The following is a 20,465-nucleotide window of genomic DNA, read 5'->3' on the forward strand; positions in this document are numbered from 1 at the left end:
AAGTTTTCTGAAAAAAAAAACACATTATTCCCTGTGTAGTGTAGGATAATATCATCTAGACTTTTTAAGCACACGTGCTAAACTGTTCACTTTAAATGCTTACATCTTCTGTATGCGAATGTTGATTCATACCAAAAATGTTTTTTTGCATAGTTGTGTTTGACACATGAAAACGTCTCTGGTTACGAATGTAGCTGTTGTTTCCTGAGAAGGGAACGAGACGCTGCGTCTCCCTTGCAATATTTCCTGCATCCCTGTAACGCCGTCTTTGGCAATATTTCAGATAGCGATATACTTCCTGGCTCCCGCGTCACCCTGTCTTTGTTGTTAAGCCTCTCCATTGGTTGAATTTGATATACACATTTAGACGCACTTACCCCTGGAGGCGTCCCCAAAGTGTCACCTAAGTGACGCAGCGCGAGTTCCCTCGAAAGGGAACTGAACAATGTATCTTAAAAGGTAACACGATGTAACCTTGCTCTCACTTGAAATGTTTCCCCACATTTAGTCCTTCAATTTGAGGGTATTGGACCTGGAAAGTCCTTGAAAGGTCATTGAATTTGAAATTAACTAAGGTGTGGGAACCCTGAAAAAGATGGCTAAGAACAGTAAAATATAAAAAAACGGTGGTGTTTTCCTTTTAAAGTCACGAGTAGGGGTATTACTGGTGTTTTTTTTGTCATAGAATCGAACGTGAAAATATCTTGGGCTCTGTTTGAGGCATTTAACCAAATCCCATTGACTTTGGCAGGATGAAACTGGAAGTGCTAAAATGCTAACTTCTGGGTTTTGCATACAAAAATACATCTAAAGTGGGACCAAGATCTGTAATATACAATATAAGGCTCTCAGAAGTCTGACCCCAAAGAATATAAGCAACATTTTTAAGCTTAACTGATACGGAAACAGCAGGGATGATATAATTTGACATCAAATTTACTCTGAATGTACTCTGGCAGCTGAATTTCGCACTAACTGTAGTTTATGAAGACAGCTGGGCGCCCAGCCAATAGTGCATTAAAATAATCAAGTCTTGAGGCTTTTTTCATCACGAACAGACTGTAACCACCATCTTTTATTTTGAGGTTTAGTAAATCGTCAAGCTGTGGGTCCCGTTGCTAAAGCTGAAGTTTTATGAATTCGATCAGAATTTGGCAGACGGAAATGAATTAAGATTCAGTATTTAATGTCTGAAAACAATCCAGAAACTGGTCTGAAGAAGATAAAGGTATAACATTGAAAGCAAATGACGTAATTCTAACGTTTGCACTCTTTCGTTTCAGGTACCGTAGTGAAAAGTTGACAATGAGCTACGCAGAATACATCGCCCACCGGCAACATCATCACTACCAGAACGGCATCGGGCACCCTCTCCCACCGTACAACCATTATTCCTGACAGCGAGCCGCATGACCAGTCACTGGACCTCTCCGCGGACCTCTTCCCGGGAGAGCCCGCCCCCTCGTGGTCTAGCTATCTGTACTACTGTACCATTTTATGATGATAGTTTCCGTTGCCATGTCGACAGTCAGATGGCGGCATGGCAGCGGGTGGCAAATAAGCATTAAGTGATTTTGAAGCGAACCAACTCATTTATTTTCTCATTTTTATTCTTTGTATTAATTTAGGTTTTGCAGCGTATATATTGACATATAACCCCTTGTTTTTTACGAGCAAATAAACAAGTACTACGTTGTATTTTTTCCCCAACAAATTTCCTAATCAGGTTTTTGAGTCTGTGGATGGAAATAAGTCATATTTACGATGGGCTAGGATTTTACATACGCTTATTTTACGTACGCTTTAGCGACTTGTCCTTTTATCATTTCTCATTAGTTTGACGTTGTATTACGTAGGCAACCGCAGGGTTCAAGGGATATCATTTCCTCTCTGTGTGCGATTTCATTTCCGTTGGGATGATTTCCGTGTTTTATAACTAATGTTTTTTTGTATTGTTGTGGTTCGTTGGATGCGGTGCGACCGAGTTGGAGCTAGTTACGTCATTCACGTGTTTGTTTGTGTGTTACGTGCGCAAACATGTCTAAAGTTTAAAACCACTAGAATTGGCTATTAGGTGCGCCTGAGATTTTCCCATAATGCAAAGCAGTTTAGCATTGAATTGAATTTACTCAACAGTCGGTTGCCATTTTTTGTGTAGTGTTGCAAAACGAGCATATAATCCATTACATCCAGTGGTGTGTCTTATTTACGTTAACGTGTGCTGTTTATCTATAGTGTTTTTGTGAAATGTTGCGAGTGCAGGTCTGTGTATCAGAGTAAGGGAGTAAACAAACCGTATACATTATTTGACGGTTCAACCTAAGCGATGGTGACAAAGGTGTCTGAACTTTGTATCTTATTTCATCACACAGAGAGGAAAACTTTAATGTCAAACGACAGGGATGATCTATAAAAAACAACAAAAACTCTCTTTTAACTATTTTAATTTTTAATTCTGCTTACCCGTTTACTCTCAGGAGGACTCTTTGGAAAGCTTCTTTTATTTTTTTAATGATCTGGTTTTATGCTTGTGTAATGTATCAAACGTTAGCACGGCATCATCATGCTCGACGTGGACAATGTTTACGATGGAGAAAATCGCTGATGTAACCTCAAGTCGAGCAGATAAAGCTGCTGTGTTGACCGCTGAACTCTTTAAGGTCTTATGGTGAAGCTTTTTTGTATGATATTCAGTCTGTTCAGCCATTTTATTTTGGGTGACTCCCATATTCCAAGATATAAAAACTGGACTGAGATGATTTTCTGTTTTGTAGATGATTATAACATCACGCTGACTGTAGGTTAAGTGTACTAGCTTTCTTTAGTGAGGAATGAAGAGAAGTCTTTGTTTTCATATGCAAAATGTTAAGGGCTTTCGAGGTTCCATCCACAGTCGTTCCCTTGCTCACTAAAATAAAAAACCTGATTTCAGTTGTGTTGCCTTAAAAAAATGGTTACGACATGGACCACAAAATGTCGCCCTGAGGGCTTAACCATTGACTTTAACATTTGCAAAACGGATTCATTTTGGTTGCCAAACCATGTTGATTTTTACGTTCCCGTTTTCCTTCAACAAAATCCACTTCTGACGTTTCTCGAACGGTTTCATCTCAAATCGCACGTACTTAGTAGGTCAGTTATGAAAGCGCAGTGGTGCATTTGCTGCTTCACCTTTTATTTCATCCTACGTTGACCAATCAGAGCCTCATTTTGTGGTCCATTAAAAAAATTTAACTGAACAGCACAAACTGAGTAATTAAGTCTTTGCATCCATGCGAGAAAACTAATGTATACACATTTGCAATACATTTGTTGCATGAATAAGGGGTCTTTTCTCCTGTTAAAACATGGCATGCTTGTTTCACTGCTATATAGATATACGCGAAAAAGACTACATAAAATGGTGCTATCGGACCTCGCGTCGGGGGTGGTCGCAGTAAATGCGACTGGTCATGCGGACTCATCGTTCATATCAGACTTTATTATTGTTATCCTCGATATATGCAGATCTGTTTTACAGGTGTTTTTCTTTTCATACCAGTGTAACAATCTCCTGCAGGTTTGAAAGGACAAGTAGTCACGAGTCTAACCCCACCTTCCCTCATGGCCGGGGGGATACGGGCATATGCTTATCATCTCATCTGTTGTACATCATTCACACTATACAAAACAACCGCTCCGTATACGTCGGTGACTGTTCGTCTACCAAATTAGCAGTTCAGGAGGGAAGTTGACGCCTAAATACGGTTGCGTTCTCTTTAAATATCTAGATAAATAGCTACAGATCAATACTTGAATAGGAGTTATTAACAATTCTCATAGGCCACTATGAGGATATCGACTGACTTGGGATACCTGGCATCTTTCCGAAAACGAGGGAGGGAAGTAAACGCACATTTAAACACTGTAGAAATATACTTCAGTCATAACATCTATGGGGCCAGGAATGGCTTAATTTTGGGATGGGCTCTCTCTCTGATGTTGTAGTATTAGTTATGACCCATCTTGTTATTTTATTTAACAACTACTACGCATTTTAGGCATAAGCGTCAGGTTCCAACACCAAGATTCGAGCTTCGCACTTCCCATCAACCCCATATTCGTTTGGATTGTGTTGCTCATGTTACTTTTGTGTGTTCAACCGAACCAAAGATGCCTCCAGCCATGTCCAAATGCTGCTCTACAGACCTGCCTTCCTGTCCTTCCAAAACCTTTCCTGCAAGAGATGTTTTGTTTTAATTTCTGTGTATGTTTCCTGTTTCTTTTTGTACAATTTCTAATGTTTTAGGTTTTTAGCGACCGAAGTTCAATGAATTTTCATTGTAGCCGTCTTTGAGACCTCACACGGTATCGATGACTATAATACTAGGTTGCAATTTTTTATTATTTTTTTGTTTTTCATCATTATTATATATTTTTGTAAAGAAAGAAAACCCCATAGCGTGCCTCTTAGATTTATGGGTTTCTTAATGAGTTTTTCCTAAGACCAGCAGTTATACTTTATACAAAAGATGCGTTAATCCTTATTTTTAAATGCCATTTAAGGAGAAAAAAAGCCTCTTTTCTTTACTCTGGACCCAGTAGCTGCACTGGCATACAATCGCACTGATAGATATAGAAAATAAAAGTATAAATAATAATAATAATAATGATGATGATGATGAAAATAATAAATGTAAGAACTACAATAAACTTGTTTGAAGATCTTTTTGTAACAAAATACAAAAAAATGGCAAAAAAGTAAACACAATATGACTGTTTTTGTACATCGAGTTGATTCTTAAAAAAACACACAATTTTTGGACCTAGTTTCTAAATTATTTTAGTGGTTTTCTATGTTCTGGAACTTAGGGGGTGAGTTTTAAACGTGCCCTGTGATGATGGACGGCTCACAGCGTTGTCGGTTCGGGCGCTGGGGTTGCCTGGCGTAGCCCCCACGCACACCCACCACTGTTTTATTGTATTATCCGTTTTGAGGTTGAATTCTCTTTGCTTTAAAAACTTGAAATTGTTAAAGTAACGACTGGGTGAAAATGACTATATTAAACAGAAACTGAGAAAATAAATAAACAAACAAACAAACACAAATCCCCTGTAGAAGTAGATCCTATACTCCATTGAATTGCTGTTAGTGTGACGAGACTTGAAATGGGCATTTATGAATTATGATAGTATGGCTAAAAAAAGACAAAAATTATAAAAGGAAAAAAAAATGTAAACATGTTTGGGGGGTGGGTTGGCATAAAGATGGGGATATCTGTGGGTATGTGAGCTATGGCTGTGGCAATGAAAATGTAGTTTTAAAACATTATTGTTATTACCTTTTAAATCATTTATCCAATAAAAAAATTCTGAAAGAACAAGCGTTGTGTGTTTGAGTACTTTAATGGTTGCATTTCTGATGAGAAACAAACACGTGTAAAACGTTGACTTTTCAATACGGCACATATTTCACAAAAACATATGTACAAAAATGATGGTGGATTCCCTTTCAGTCGAGTTTGAAATGACAACAATCCCATAATTCACTGGGGCTGCTGTATTGAGAGCATGGCTCCACCCAACTCCACGCTGTTCCTAATCAAACGATATCTTCATTTCTGAGCCTTGATAATAGGCTTTATACCCAGCTGCACTACTTCCTGAACTTCAGCCAGCTCCTTGTTTCCTGTCTGCCATTATTGGACAAACTGATTAATCCAGGTGTGCCTGACCTCAGTAGTCACAACAACAATAATCAGACACACCTGGATTAATCAGCCCGTCCAATAAGGAGCTGGCTGACGTTCAGGAAGTCTATAAAGACATCTATTGAGAGATGGAGTGCATTAAGTGTGGGGCAATTTGTGGGGCACTTGCCTAAAGAAAAGTTAAAGGGATAGTTCACCGAAACACGAAAATCCTCTCATTTATTCACTCTCAAATTGTTACAAACCTGTATAAATTTCTTAATTTTAATACTGATCTGGGGCACCATTCACCTCCATACTAGTATTTTTTTCTATGGAAGTTAATGGTGCCCCAGATCTGCTTCTTGGTTACAAACGAACTTAAAAATATCTTAATGTGTGTTCAGCAAAACAAATACATTTATACAGGTTTGTAACAATTTGAGTGCGAGTAAATGAACTACTTTCTGTGAACTATCCCTTTAAATAAGCAAGTTTTAAATTTCTGTTTGCTGTAAAACTGCTGCTATTCACTTTATCCTCATCTGTACGGAATAAAGTAATGCAAATTTAAGTTTAAAAACCAAACTGCCCCCTCCTAAGCAATCAGTTTGGCTGTTTGTAAAACGTATCGCTAAGAATAAATTATGAATTTAAAAGAATGAAAAAAAAAATCACTAAAGCACTTTCGATTAAAAAGTTTAGATAACAAAAAATTGTACTGGCTAAAAATTTACCTCAGTCAGTTTCCTATGACACATAACTGCAATTCATCTAGAATATAACAGCGTCAGCCAGTCAATCAATATCACCTTCAGCCAATAGAAAGCGTTTCATATTATGACCAAAGATACAGTAATGGCTTCAGCTTGGTCACTAAAGAGTTTTGACTATATTTACACAAAAAGGGTCTGGTATATACCCAACGAATCCTCCAGAACATACAGTAGCACTACACGGATGTTTCCACAAAAAAGGTACACGATATTCACAAAATTGACTTTTAAAATGGCAGCACACTTCATCTGAAAGCCAGCGAGCGAGACTTACAAGAAATACAGTGCTGATGACACATAAACAGCTATTTAGCAATCAAGTCAATGTAACTGGGCTGGACCCATTTCACTGTTAGATGAGCGCAACTATAAACAAGGCAACTCGAAGATGGGATCTTCATTGTGCGAAGACTCCAAAACAAAAACAAGGCAGGGTTTGTGTCGCATCCGAAGAGGCAAAAACAGCCTCTCCAGAATGCACGTATAGTTTGGATGAAACGTCATACTGCCCATGACAAAAAAGGTATGTAACTGTATTTATGAGACTCTTGATAATGTAGGTAGAGGTTTTGTCCAATAAAAAAACCCCTTAGTCCACCTTCTTGTTGCGAAGACGCGCCATGTCCAGTAGGTAGCGGCACATGGGGGCGGTGTGCTGCGAGAGGATGGTCAAAGCCTTGCCGTGGACTAACGTGAGGGCGGTCTGGTGTCCCGTGGCCCACACTCGATACCACGGCCCGTAGAAGGGGTCCGAGACAGCTGGACACAGCATGTTGTTCAGATTCACTTCTGTCACCTGGTGGGAGGTGAAATGTGAGATGTTAGTCATGACGACAAATGCTTTCTCACCCATTGTGACCGAACACAAGTACATGGGTATAAAAATTTTATATTTTTAATGATTTTGCAACATGTTACAGGCAATAACAACATATGTTTGATGTGAAAAGTGTCTTGTATGGCAGAAAAAATGTGCATCTCTGTGTATAAGTTGATCCATCTGCTTCTGCAAAACGTGTGAATATGGGTGTTAGCCGATAATTAAATCAGTACGGATTCAGCCGCTCCTATGGAAAATAAAGTCACACCATGCGCCGCAATATGAAGCAACACCTGCTCGAGCGAACGTTGCTTAACAGTGTCACCGAGCGAACGTCAAAACAACATGAAGACTGCAAAGCAATTAGGGTGAATTTCCAGGAAAGCGACAAAGCTGTGCTTAAAGTGAGACGGGTGGATAATGGTTACCCTGAAAGACAGAATCTATTCAATTTGCCATTATCCAGTATTCTGTGCACTCAAAATCCGACATCTTTGAGTTCAAGTATGGAAAACTAATGCTGATGCAGCTCTCTACCGCAGCAACAACAACAATTCACTGTGTATTGGGCAATTGTCACCAAGCACAATAATAAAGATTCAGGACACGGCCTGATTGAAAGGTATCATAAGTACTCGCTGCATACTAACTTACCAATTTGTGCACTAGTATTGACATGAACTCATTATATTACAGGTTTAATTCAGTAAGTAGCTTTGCATTGACGTAGGATGTAACGTACAAGACATAGCGAAGATGAGACGCTGCGTCATACCAACGCTATGGGAATTCGTACATATTTTTCCGAGGTGGCCAATTCATATGAACTGGTACATTTTTGTACGATTTGCCTTGACCCCTGTGACATTGGGATTAGCGGTGGGATTTTATTATCGTTTTTATGATATTCTTATGTTTTTGCACATTTGTACAATTCATACAAATTAAAATAAAATATGTAACTCATAAAATATGTACGAATCTTTGTGAGATCAGGCTGGTTATACGCTAGAAATGCGCACTCTCGTGAACGTGTGTCGGTCGTTAGCAGAAGCTAGTTATTTAAGTTTGTAAAGTTTTAAATATTCATTTCAGGGTTGCTGCAGGTTTCACCAAGTCAAATTTAAGACTTTTAAAGACCTTTTTAAGACCATTATGAGTGAAATTTAAGACCAACAATGATCTCAGAAATTCTCGAAACATTATATTTTTATTTTATCTTTTTTTTACAAATAAAATCCACTAATATGGGAAAATCAGTATGATTTTGGTTTTTTTTTCACATTTGGGTCCTCTGTTTCAGAACCTGGCAAATGCTCAGGTAAGCCACAGGCTAGTTGGTTAAATTAACACAGAAAAGATTTTTGCTTATACAAAACTGCATTTAAGGTTTGTTTCTCGCCAAACCTACAGTATACGTAAGATCACAACACCTGAAATATAGCTTATGGCATGAATTGCGTGGATTATAATAGCCTACATTTGTTCCCTTAAATAATGATAAAAAAAACTGGATTGAAGTGCGATTCAGTGATGCGTGAAGTGCAGAACTTTTCTTTTTAGAGGCCCGCCCATCAAACACTTTCTGCCTCCGTCACTGATTAGTTCTACAGCATTTTAAATACTATTTTATTTTTTGCGGACAACGCTTTTCAGGAATAAATGGAGGTAAGAAATTTAAGACTTGTGTTAATTAAATTTAAGACCTAGGATGAAAATCTGTCCGTTTTTAAGACTTTTTATGGCCTTAAAGGCTCTCTAAGCGAATAATGTGCAACGTCACTTCCTGTATATGTTTGAACTGTTTTCAAACAAACGGAGCGTAGCTAACGCCTCCCCCTCTCCCGTCCGTGCTTTCATGAATGCGCCCAAACCCCACCCCCAAATCCTTCTTGTCGTTTATTGGCTGGAACACTTTGTTATGTTTTGTTGTGCTAGGTTTGGCCACTATGTTGATATTTCCGTTTGTCGAGCCTGAGCTGTCTACAGAGATCGCGTTTTTTTACAGTTTGATCAGCGGACAGGCAGCAAGCAGATAGTGAGGAGATGTTTGCTGTATGTAACAAAAAATGTTTTGTGGTCTAAAATGCGTCAATTCGCTTAGAGCGCCTTTAAATTTAACTTTCTGAATTTTAGACTTTTTAAGACCCCGCGGGAACCCTGTGATTTTATTTAGGGGTGCACCGATATATCGGAAGATAATGCTTGCTATGCTTCTCAATGAATTACGGTGAAATGCCGCTACATCCAAAAGCCAGAGGGCGCTCTTGTGCAGAAACTCAGTATGCGCTGCAGACCATACACAAGCAGTTATGACACGCAGCTCTAGGAAATGTCTTAAGGATATATTCATATTGCTGTTCTTCAAACCTTTTCAGGTATTTTCATGATAATAAAGAATATGTATAATGATTGTGTTTAACGCGTGTTGCTTTTTCAAATGCATGTTATAAACGACTCAAACTAACAGTGATTTCAGATCGATATGACTTACTGATCAATATCCGTGAATAATATCGGCTGCATGATTCAGAATAGTTATCGGCCACGTATTATTAGGTGCATATTGGCATTTATCGGTGCACCCCTAATTTTATTTTAAAACAAGATCACATTCATTGCCCTTAAAAGGCTTTTATTAACTCTGTGGAACCATGCAGATTACTTCTGTGAAGGCTTTTTTGGCCTTCAAATCAGAAGCACCATTTACTTCCATTATAACATCAGATTGTGTTGAAAAAAGATTATTGTATACATCAAGGATGAATTGAGGGTAAGTTAATCATGGGGCAATTTTCATTTTTGTGTGAACTGACCCTTTAACGGTGCTAAAATTGTGGGTTTTGCATGCATTAACTCTTTCCCCGCCATTGACCAGTTATCTTGCAATTAAGAGAAAACGTTTCCCTGCCAATGAAACTTCCCTGAAAATTTTTACGGTAATCTTTAATTCTGTTATTATCCACTGGATGGCGCTCTTACCCAAATTATAAAAAACTGAAGCATCAACTAATAAACAACATTGTAAACTCATGTATGTTTTGATCATAGTTCTGAATCTGATCTCTAATAAAAATTATTGCTAAAAATGCAATTAGTTCAAGTTTGGTATTTTTAAAGAAACCTTCCCATATTTAAGAGAGGTGATAAAAAAGAAAACAAATGAAGATATGATAAAACATGTTTGTTTGAAAGTAGAAGGTTTGTTCTTTCATTTGATATATTGTATGTTTCTATATTTATTGAAGAGAACTTTCTGCAAGGCATTTTGTGAAACTTTTGTGGAAATCACAAAAAATTCTGGCGGGGAATGTGTTAATAAATGTATACTTTAAATGTGACCCTATCTGCAAAACCCCAACTAAAGTCTATATTTGTGATTTACTGTTCCACATAAAATCTTCTTACTTAATATAAACAACATTCTGTAAAAAATATAACATTGATATCTTTAATATTGACTGAGTATGGTCACATCACATCATATGCTCCTAATCTCATCATTATGAGATTTTGGTCTGGATGTCAAAGAGATTTATTTCAAGAAAGTATGAAAAGTCAAATATGTCATCCGGGTGCTGACAATGTATCATACCCGAAATAAGGAGTGTATACTAGGGGTGCACCGATAAATGCCGATATACACTAATAATACGTGGCCAATAACTATTCTGAATCGTACCGCCGATATTATTCACAGCTGTTTTATGTACGACGGCTTTTGATCAGCAAGTCCTTATCGATCTGAAATCATTGTTAGTTTGAGTCGTTTCTAACAAGCATTTTTAAAAACAACACTCATCAAACATAATCATTATACATATTCTTTATTATCATGAAAATACCTGAAAAGATTTAAAGAACATCAATAAAAATATATCCTTAAGACATTTCCTGGAGATGTGTGTGTATGGTTCTTTGTCTGCAGCGCATATTAAGTTTCTGCACGAGAGCGCCCTCTGGCTTTTGGATGTAGCGGCATTTCACCGTAATTCATTGAGAAGCATAGCAAGCATCATTGGCCGATGTATCAGTGCACCCCTAGTGTATACTACCCAGTATTAGGTAACTAGTACGCTACTATTCTATTGTAAACTTGGCCGTAGTGTTAAATTATCTCTCTCACCATTCCAAGTCCCTGCAGGAACACGAAGTGATAGAGGAAGAGTATTCCTGTAGACAGCAGCGCCCACCACATGTCACCCAGCGGCTCTGGTTTATATACACCTGTCAAAGAGAGCACATACACATTAATACTACTATATGTGTGCAGCCCGTATCTGTTCTTTATTTAGGTTGATCATTTAAATGTATTAATAGAAGCCTTATTCACTTACATACAGAAGCCTGGGTTTTGTTTATTAAACCATTTATTGATTTTGTTCTGTGCTTGCCATACAGCAATAAGCCATTAGAGTCCATATCCGTTACAGTGAGACAGTTTGGATGAGTATGAATTACTGTCTGTAGTAATATGACCGATGTTGTCCTTGCCTAAATTTAAACCCAGAATAATCTCTAATATGAGATTGCAAATGCGCATGAACAATTTTTACACGAATTGTTAAAATGTTCTGATTGGCCAGTAGCGACAATTCAGGTTTAAAATGAAATAAATGAAAAAATAAAAACAATTCAAATCAATGTTTAATGTTCCTTGATTTACTTGAGGTAAAAACTAGCCGTGTAATAAGCAGGATAATGTTCAGGCAGCAGGTTGGTACAGCAAAATAAGTTTCTCTTCAAGCTTTACCGAGACACTGACATGTGACTATGGGGTCATTCTGGATGCAATCTTTTTGACAACTTTAACTTTTAAGCCTGGAATACACTGCAGTTTTGCACTCCTATTAGATCTTTACCTTATCACACTGTGCGACATGGATCGTTTAAACTTCAAGCATGTACGATGACAGGGAGGCTTCGATGGCTACATCACACGTTAGCCCAAAACAAATACCACTATGCAGGTCGTAGCAGCAAATACACTTCTGACACTGTCAGAAAACTATTGTTGGCTATCTTTGAACTCAAGAAGACCGGGAAAACATCCGTCTTTGAACCGATGAAGAGCCACGATCACAGAAATCGCGTCGATTGTTTCACGATGGCAATCTTTCAGCTGGGACAGCCCAAAATTGTGCAATGTATCCCGGGCTTTAAATAAAACTTATCCAAGATGATTTCCTATCAGTTGGCCTTTTATCTATTACTGTATCATAGTTCTGATAAACCCACTAAGTAAAAACTGATTGATTGCTTTACTTGTCATAGCCAGGATAAGCTGCAGCGTACCAAACTTTAGCTAAAAGTATGCAGGATGCCTGCATAATTATTTTAGATGCGTTATTAGAAAAAGGTACAAAAGCTGGAATGGGAAAAATATTGAAACTCTTGGGTTATTTTTGAAAGTGATGCTAATAGTCAGATTCAATGGATTGTGCTAAGCTAGCTAAAAGTGATACCGTCAGACCAGGAGATCGGCTGAATGGATTCCAAAACTCTAGTGGAGCTGAAAAATGAAAATATTTTCAAAAAAAAGTGGAGTGTCTCCAAGATTTTAAGTAAAGATCATGTTCCATAAAGATATTTTGTAAATTTCCTACTGTAAATATATTAAAACTTATTTTTGTGAGTGGATGCACTGCTACAGACTTAATTTGGACAACTTTAAAGGCGATTTTCAATTTTTTTTGGCACCCTAAGATTTCAAATATATTTAAATATACATCAATGGAAAGCGTATTTATTCAACTCTCAAATGATATATATATATATATATATATATATATATATATATATGGGTGATTTTCACGAAACCATTGAAACACCACGGCACTAATGATTTTAGCTTTAAAATGTGTAATATAGTAACATTAAAAAGCATCATAATTAACACAATACTGTGTTCTACCTTGCACAATGTGTGATTTCAACATAAGAATTTATAATTGTAAATTTTATCTCATTTTCTGCTGAAATTCTCATTACCGCAATGTGTCCGGCTGTGTTTGAACATGCGTTATGTTGTAATTTAATCAAATTAACACAAAAATATTAAGAAAAAAAATAAATGGATGTTTTGCTAGACTACTTTAGATGACAGAAAAAATATTTACTGAATATTCATGTATAATAATAATGAAGAAAAATTAGGAAAATGATGTGTCCATGCCTGATGTTCTCATTCTCCGCAACACTTTTTGAGAACAGTTTAAGCACACATACAGAATTTTAATAAAGTTTGATTTTGAGTGACCAAGCACATGGACCAGTTACTTATAGATGGCTACCAGGTAAGATCATTTTTTTACAGTTAATTTGAAATATTGTCTTGTCTGAATGCTTACACGACATTTTGATTATCATTACCGCAACAGATGCTTATTAAATGTTAATTTAATTAATAGAAGCATAATACTTTGATTTTAAATGCATGTGCAGAATCTCCAAATTATGTTCTTTCAGGTTTGTCATGTCATTTTGAAAATATGTCAGTGTTGATGTTTTCTGACTGTTGCGGTAATGAGATTTTTTAGGACAAATTTTTTAAATTATGTTACAAAAAGTGTTAAATGATAAGTAACATTTTTTAAATTAATGTTCCTATTTACTCCAGACTTTGTTTTTCAATGTCTGGTGGGAAAAATTTTTAATTTAAGCAATTTTTACATTTTCATGCTTGACATTTTTAAAACCAAGTTTTCGTGAGAATCACCCATATAGGTCTGATCCAGTGACAGCAATACAGTGTGGTACAGTCCTCTAAAGCATCGGATCTCAACCTTTATATCTATCATTATGCCCTGTTGTTGTCCTCAACAGGGTGATTCTCGGGAAATTTTACTTATGAGGTGTCATGATGCAACATTTTTACAATAAAAGTAAATGCTATCAAAATAAGCAGCATACAGTTACAAACATCTCTTCATGTACTATTTTGCATATGATTTCAAATGACATCATACAAACCAATTTTTTTTCACATTTAAGGGGAAATTATCATTACCGCAACGTGTCCATGAATGGATTTTGTTTTTTTGACATGGTAATATTTGAAGAGTTTCGTTGCAAAACGAGATAAATCAATTTTTTTAACATATTTGTCAAAACATGTTTATTATTATGTTATCATGTTATTATTTTGTTTTATGGTGCTACTTAGCGGTATTTTTTAAGTTATGAAGTTATAAATCAAAACAAACCAACTGCAGTTTCATTGAAATTAACTGCAATCCACAACCAAAAAACGAGATTTCTCAACAATTAAAAAAACGGTGGTTATCCCGTTTTGCCCCGAAACTCTTCATTTATAATTAAAAAAAATCTAAAAAATAAAAAGCTTCAGTGCATGTTATACTATTAACATTTACAGTAAAGAAACATGTGGTATTTGGTGATCATTGTTAAATGTAGAGACAATAATAAGGAATATAAACGTGTCCAAGACCAATTTTCTCATCCTCCGCAACAATTTTCAATCATTGTTTAAGCCCTCACAGAACTAACATTTTCAAAAAAAAAAAAATTGTTGTAAGGGACATCATTGACTGTGACACTCAAGATGGCTACCAGGTAAACAGTTCTTATTTTTTCTCTCCAGATGAAATTTTGTTTGTCATAGTACCTAGACAACTTTTTAGTTCTCATTACAGAAACATGAGTTTGTAAATGCATATATTTAATATAATATCATGTTGCGGTAATGACACTTTTTGATAATGATAATCTAAAAAATATAAATTATTCTATAGGAAATATTTTTTAAATCCTCTAAAAATAATGATTATAGTTCAGACCTTAATCTTATATGTGCAAAAAAAAAGGGCTTCAATGGCTTTTTAAAAATTCTGATGCTGGACACCTTCTAAATCTGGATTTCGTGAGAATCACCCAACAGTATTTAAAGGCACCCTCACAATTTCAACCAAATAAAATATTAAAAGGCCTGGTGTAACTAGAAAGATGTGTGTTTGTTTAACTTTGTCTTATTTTTAATCCTTTTAAGTCATCTTGAGACCCCTTCTGGCCTCAGATTGAGAAACACTTTTCTGGAGTTGCAATACTCAGTACCTGCATTATTCTGAACACTAGATGGCGATACAGGTTTAATCTACTGTATTTTCTCTCTAAACAGGTTCAAACAGGTTCTGACGTCAATATAGTTGCCACATTGACGCCTGTTTTGGGTTATCTGTATAAAGAATCCCATACTGATTTTAATAAGATTTACATAGTCCGGTTCTCAAACGAAACGAAAGTAAAATAAGGCGTGGTGGTGCCACAGATCTCCAGATCGTCTCACCTCCTTTCCTGAAGAGGTAGACTGGCACGAGATACAGCATGAAGTGTTGAATATAATAGATCTCCTTCTCAAAAGGCAGCTGTGGAGGAAAACATAAGTCAAGATCAGAAACTAATGCATGTGGGGAAGTAGATTTCACTTTGTTGTGTAACTTGCATATGGGTAAATTCAACACTGCCTGAATTAACACTTCACCTAACATTGTGATAACTTAATGCTATCATGTGTGTCCATCTGAAATATGAACCCGTTTAAAGATATGCAAAAGAAATGCTGACAACCGGCAAAGGAATATCTAAGAGAGTACATCTAAACAAATAAGACCGATGAGTAGATAAATGCTATAAATGTGGATTGATCGTCACATCTTGTGGTTCAAATCCTGTGTGTGTAGTACCAAATAAATGCATTTTCTTGGTATTTATGCCACTTTCCACTTTACCATGATCACATCATAGTAGCGTGTAATAGAAATGTTGCAGTATTTATGTGAAGTGTGAAGTTTGTGAGAGCTGCTGACTACCTAGGAAGGAAACAAGATACACTACCGGAAACACATTTAGGGGTACGGTACACAGAAACAAGATAATATCATGGTATGTAAAACTGTGACAGAGCATTGTGTCACAGTACTGCACGGCATAAGATTAAAAGCACAAAAACGTGTACTTTAGTAAAGAGAGATCAAATAATGTTAACTTACGACTATCAGTTGTATTATATTGTTAAACTGATACCGACAAAACCTGTATGGAGCCCCATTACTACAAAAATATGTGATGAAATAAATAAGTGACATTTATAATAAAGACTACGCACTTCTGAAGCAAAACATTTGTAACGTATAAAATAAAACAACGCCTTGAAGACTGAAGTAATGATGTGCACGTTTTTACTAGGATATCTGCGTGAAGTTCATGCAAATTCAATTTAATGTAAATTAATTTCATGCAAAAATATACAGACATTTTCAAATCCACTACAGCTGGCCAAACAAGTCGGGCTCTGCTTATACACCATCTCAAGGGTTTTCAATTGGTCAGCCGAACCCCTTGACCCAAGCTGTTTACTTGAAGTACCCCCTTAAAGACGAATTTAAGTAAATATTTCAATAACTTGATAGCACATTTTCATGTTTAACTTTAAAAACATAATTTTTTTATCTGCTTTAAAGTTTTTATCAGTAGTATTTCACATTGTTATTGGACCTTCATCTGTTTCTTTTATTGGTACATAAAACATCTATCCATTTTGCACGAGTTCTCCGTTTTCTGATATAATTTGGCATTTTGTAATGGTCACTTACATGCAAATTAAACAAAATATGTTACCCTGGACCACAAAACTATTTGTAAGGGTCAATGTTTTTAAATTGACATTTATACCCCCGGTTTCAGAGACAAGGCATAAAGGGGCCATGGCATGAAAATCTGACTTTTTTCATGTTTAAGTGCTATAATTGGGTCCCCAATGCTTTTATCAACCTAGAAAATGTGAAAAAGATCAACCCAGTAACTTAGTTTTGGTAAACCATTCTCTACAAGCACATGAAAAAATAAGTTGTTGAAATTTGGCTCTCATTATGATGTCATAAGGAGCTCTTATTATAATAATATCACCCCTTTATCTGCACTATACAACCACAGCACTGCCATTTAGTGCAGAGAAAAGCACAATTGAGTTTTAATTGCAACAACCACCATCATTGTGATCAGTGTTTGGGTTGCGTCGGCTCATTTGCATTTTAAAGGACACACCTACAAAGTGGCAATTTTAACATGCTATAATAAATTATTTATATGGTATTTTGAGCTAAGGCTTTACATATGTGCTCTGGGGACACCAGAGATTTATTTGACATCTTAAAAAAGTCTTGTGCCATGGCCCCTTTAAGACAAGTCCTAGACTAAGACACATGTTTGAGCTGTCTCGACTGAAAATAACTTGGACTGACAGATCTTAAAGGAAAACACCACCGTTTTTCAATGTTTTACTATGTTCTTACCTCAACTAATACATGTCCATCTTTTTCCAATTGCGTGCAGTTAATCTTTGTACAGCGTGTTGTGAATGTGTTAGCATTTAGCCTAGCCCCATTCATTCATTAGGATCCAAATTTAGAAGCCACCAAACACTTTCATGTTTTCCCTATTTAAAGACTGTTACATGAGTAGTTACTAGGCTTGCCGCGATAGTCGGTGAAACGGTGATAACCGGTACTTCAGCCTCTCACCGGTTAGAACACTTGCCCACCGCGACACCGTATTTCACCGTCGTTTTGATATTTTCGTGTAATTTAATCATTTAGTTTCGTTAGAGAGAGCAAACACTAAGAACTGAATGTGTCTGCTCAGCGGAGCTGAACGCGCGTCACGTCACTGAGCAGCAGGTGTCAGATTTCATTTATTTCTGTCAGTGTGCAGGCGAGCTGACAGACCAGACGATGGCAGAAGCCGCGTGCTTACTCGTATTTGTTATAATATACAATGTTTAATATAAGCGAGATCGTTTTGTTGTTGTGTTTTTCATCAAGAAAAATAATAAACCCAACATTCAAGCAGCGCTTTATAGAGAAGTAGCCGGCTGCTCTGCTTGGGACTGGCGGGTTCTGTGAGAATTACCTGCGCACATTGACTCAAGCACTTAATTAAACCAGCTGTTGCACTTGCATTGCACGCAAATTCATACGCGATTAGATCAGTGGATTTAACGCAGCTTATGCAAGCACTGCATTTAAACAGTTGCGTGATTCAAAAGTGAAAGTAAAATGTGCACGTCTGCATGCACATTTATAAGCCCCTCCCACCCGGTGATACCGGGATCACCGGGTTTGTGACGCGCCGATTAACCGGTGGGAAAATTCTGTCACCGCGGCAACCCTAGTAGTTACACAAGTAAGTATGGTGGCACGAAATAAAACGTGGCGATTTTTTAAGCGGATAATATTGATGGAAGTTTGAGCAAGAGGGGGAGTAGTCAGGAGTGATGATGTTACTGCGCGCCAAGGTCAAACTGCTGCAAACTAAGTACTCTTCCACCATACAATCTACTTCTCATTTTTTATCTATTAAAAAATCGCCACATTTTATTTTGTGTCACCATACTTACTCGTGTATCTACTCATGTAAAAGTCTTTAAATAGGGAAAACATGGAAGTGTTTGGTGGCTTTTAAATTCATTCCTGTTTGTATCCTAAGGAATGAATGGGGCTAGGCTAAATGCTAACACATTCACGACGCGCTGTATAAAGATTAAGTGCATGCATTGAAATAAGATAGGGATGTATTAATTCATCTAAGTCGAGGTAAGAACATAGTAAAATATTGAAAAACGGTGCTGTTTTCCTCTAAATAAGCCAGTGCGATTGATATGTCTTAAGATGCACACCAGTAATGTCTTTATCTAAATCATGTTTATAAAAGATCCATAAATATCTTAATTTAACTCATGGGCGAGGCTAGCCCCTTTTTAGGGGTGCTTCAGCACCCCTAAAAAGGAGCTCAGCACCCCTAAAACTTGGGGCAAGAAATTTAATTATTCTAAAATGTTCGTTCGTCTTTGACCAGGTTAAATAATGTCCAAAACATACTCCGTAGTTTGTGGTTTAAAATATATAATAAGGTAGAAAATGAAAACCAAATGGTGTCATCATCTTCTACTTCTCTGTACCTGCATCGCTTAGCCCGTCCGTCATTCAGCGTGAAACACACGCAGAGTGAGAATCAGATAGTGTTGTGATGCAACTTTTTTGTTCAAATCTTAAAAAATGTTTACGTTATGTTTATAATGAGCGAGTACATCACGAATCAATCTTTCAAGTCGTGTTTTTGTCTTATAATGAATCACCATGGTACACGTATAAATAAGTGTTTATTTTCGGATTATTTAAGTCCGGCGGGTACCCGCGCGCTGCGGAGTAGCACAGTACCTGGGTGACTCGTCCATAGACTTAAACGGAGAGAAGTAGCGCCGGTTACAATGTTCTTCCGCAAGACGCATGCAGTGCGTCTCAGGGTAGTTGCTTACGTGTGTCTCCGTTGTTAAAGTTTATTGTATGATTTTCGTTAATTTGAGACTTATTTTAACAATCGGTTGTCATGTAAACATGACATCACGGGCGTCTTTTCTGGTCAGTCGTCATGAAAACATGGCGTTTGGAACAGAGTGAAAACAAACTACATATCACTGTATACCACCAGTAGGCTACCGGTAAGTTATGTGTGAAATCACTAACTGTCTGACTATCAAACTAGACAATAAATATTTATTTAGTTTGTCACATGTAGACTAATATGAAGGTGATAACGTCTTTAACCCTTAGTGCAGGAGTCACAAGTGTTTTGTTTTAGACATATAGTAAAGGTTCAATTAAAGGACTGTTAAAAGAAAAGCTGCAAATTAACAAACTATTAATAAACCTACCATATGTTGTAGGCATAAAAGTTATAAATTAGGAGATTTGTCATTTTGACAAAGGCAAACGATACACTGTATATTCACATAAAGCCATACCCACACTGCTGGTGTAGCCCACCTTTTGTCCTGAGACTTTAATATGGCATTAATGGCAAAAATGTGCTAGCTCACCATTAATTAGAAATAAAAAGGTTGGCAAAAAATGCATCTGAAAACTCACCAGATTGATGCTTTAAAATATGTAATTTTAAAAAAATTCTAAGGGGGAGCATGCTCCCGGACCCTAGGGGTAATATTCTTCTCATCTTTTTCACCCCTGACCCATTTTCATGCCTGAAAGGTCTCCAAAAAATCTTTATTTTGGAGTTAGTTGAACCAATGTTAAAATGAAAGCTATTTTACAATATACATATTATTGGTTTCTGTAGGAAAAAAGAGCGAGTGGTGGCAGCGGAGCTCATTGGGTGCTCAGCACCCCT

The 20,465-nt window shown here is 36.8% G+C and overlaps 2 protein-coding genes across 4 annotated transcripts in view; one reads left to right on the forward strand and one right to left on the reverse strand.

Moving 5' to 3' along the window:
• Positions 1-1,698, forward strand: part of ammecr1 (AMMECR nuclear protein 1) — a 49,463-nt gene extending 47,765 nt beyond the window's left edge. For 2 of the 3 annotated variants that reach the window (XM_055179881.2, XM_073871149.1), the window contains one exon: positions 1,284-1,698. In XM_055179881.2, the coding sequence (XP_055035856.1) occupies positions 1,284-1,398 (115 nt within the window). In that variant the 3' untranslated portion in view covers positions 1,399-1,698. The remainder of the gene's footprint in view (positions 1-1,283) is intronic. The other variant, XR_012371061.1, reaches the window with a different exon arrangement.
• Positions 1,699-5,366: 3,668 nt separating this feature from the next.
• LOC129423551 (transmembrane protein 164) overlaps positions 5,367-20,465 on the reverse strand; it is a 49,514-nt gene continuing 34,415 nt past the window's right edge. The window contains exons 4-6 of the mRNA XM_055179882.2: positions 15,571-15,649; positions 11,392-11,492; positions 5,367-7,241 (exon numbers count right to left, since the gene is read on the reverse strand). Of these exons, the coding sequence (XP_055035857.1) occupies positions 7,035-7,241; positions 11,392-11,492; positions 15,571-15,649 (387 nt within the window). The 3' untranslated portion in view covers positions 5,367-7,034. The remainder of the gene's footprint in view (positions 7,242-11,391; positions 11,493-15,570; positions 15,650-20,465) is intronic.

The sequence above is a fragment of the Misgurnus anguillicaudatus genome, chromosome 9, assembly GCF_027580225.2.
Source record: "Misgurnus anguillicaudatus chromosome 9, ASM2758022v2, whole genome shotgun sequence".
NCBI lineage: Eukaryota > Metazoa > Chordata > Actinopteri > Cypriniformes > Cobitidae > Misgurnus > Misgurnus anguillicaudatus.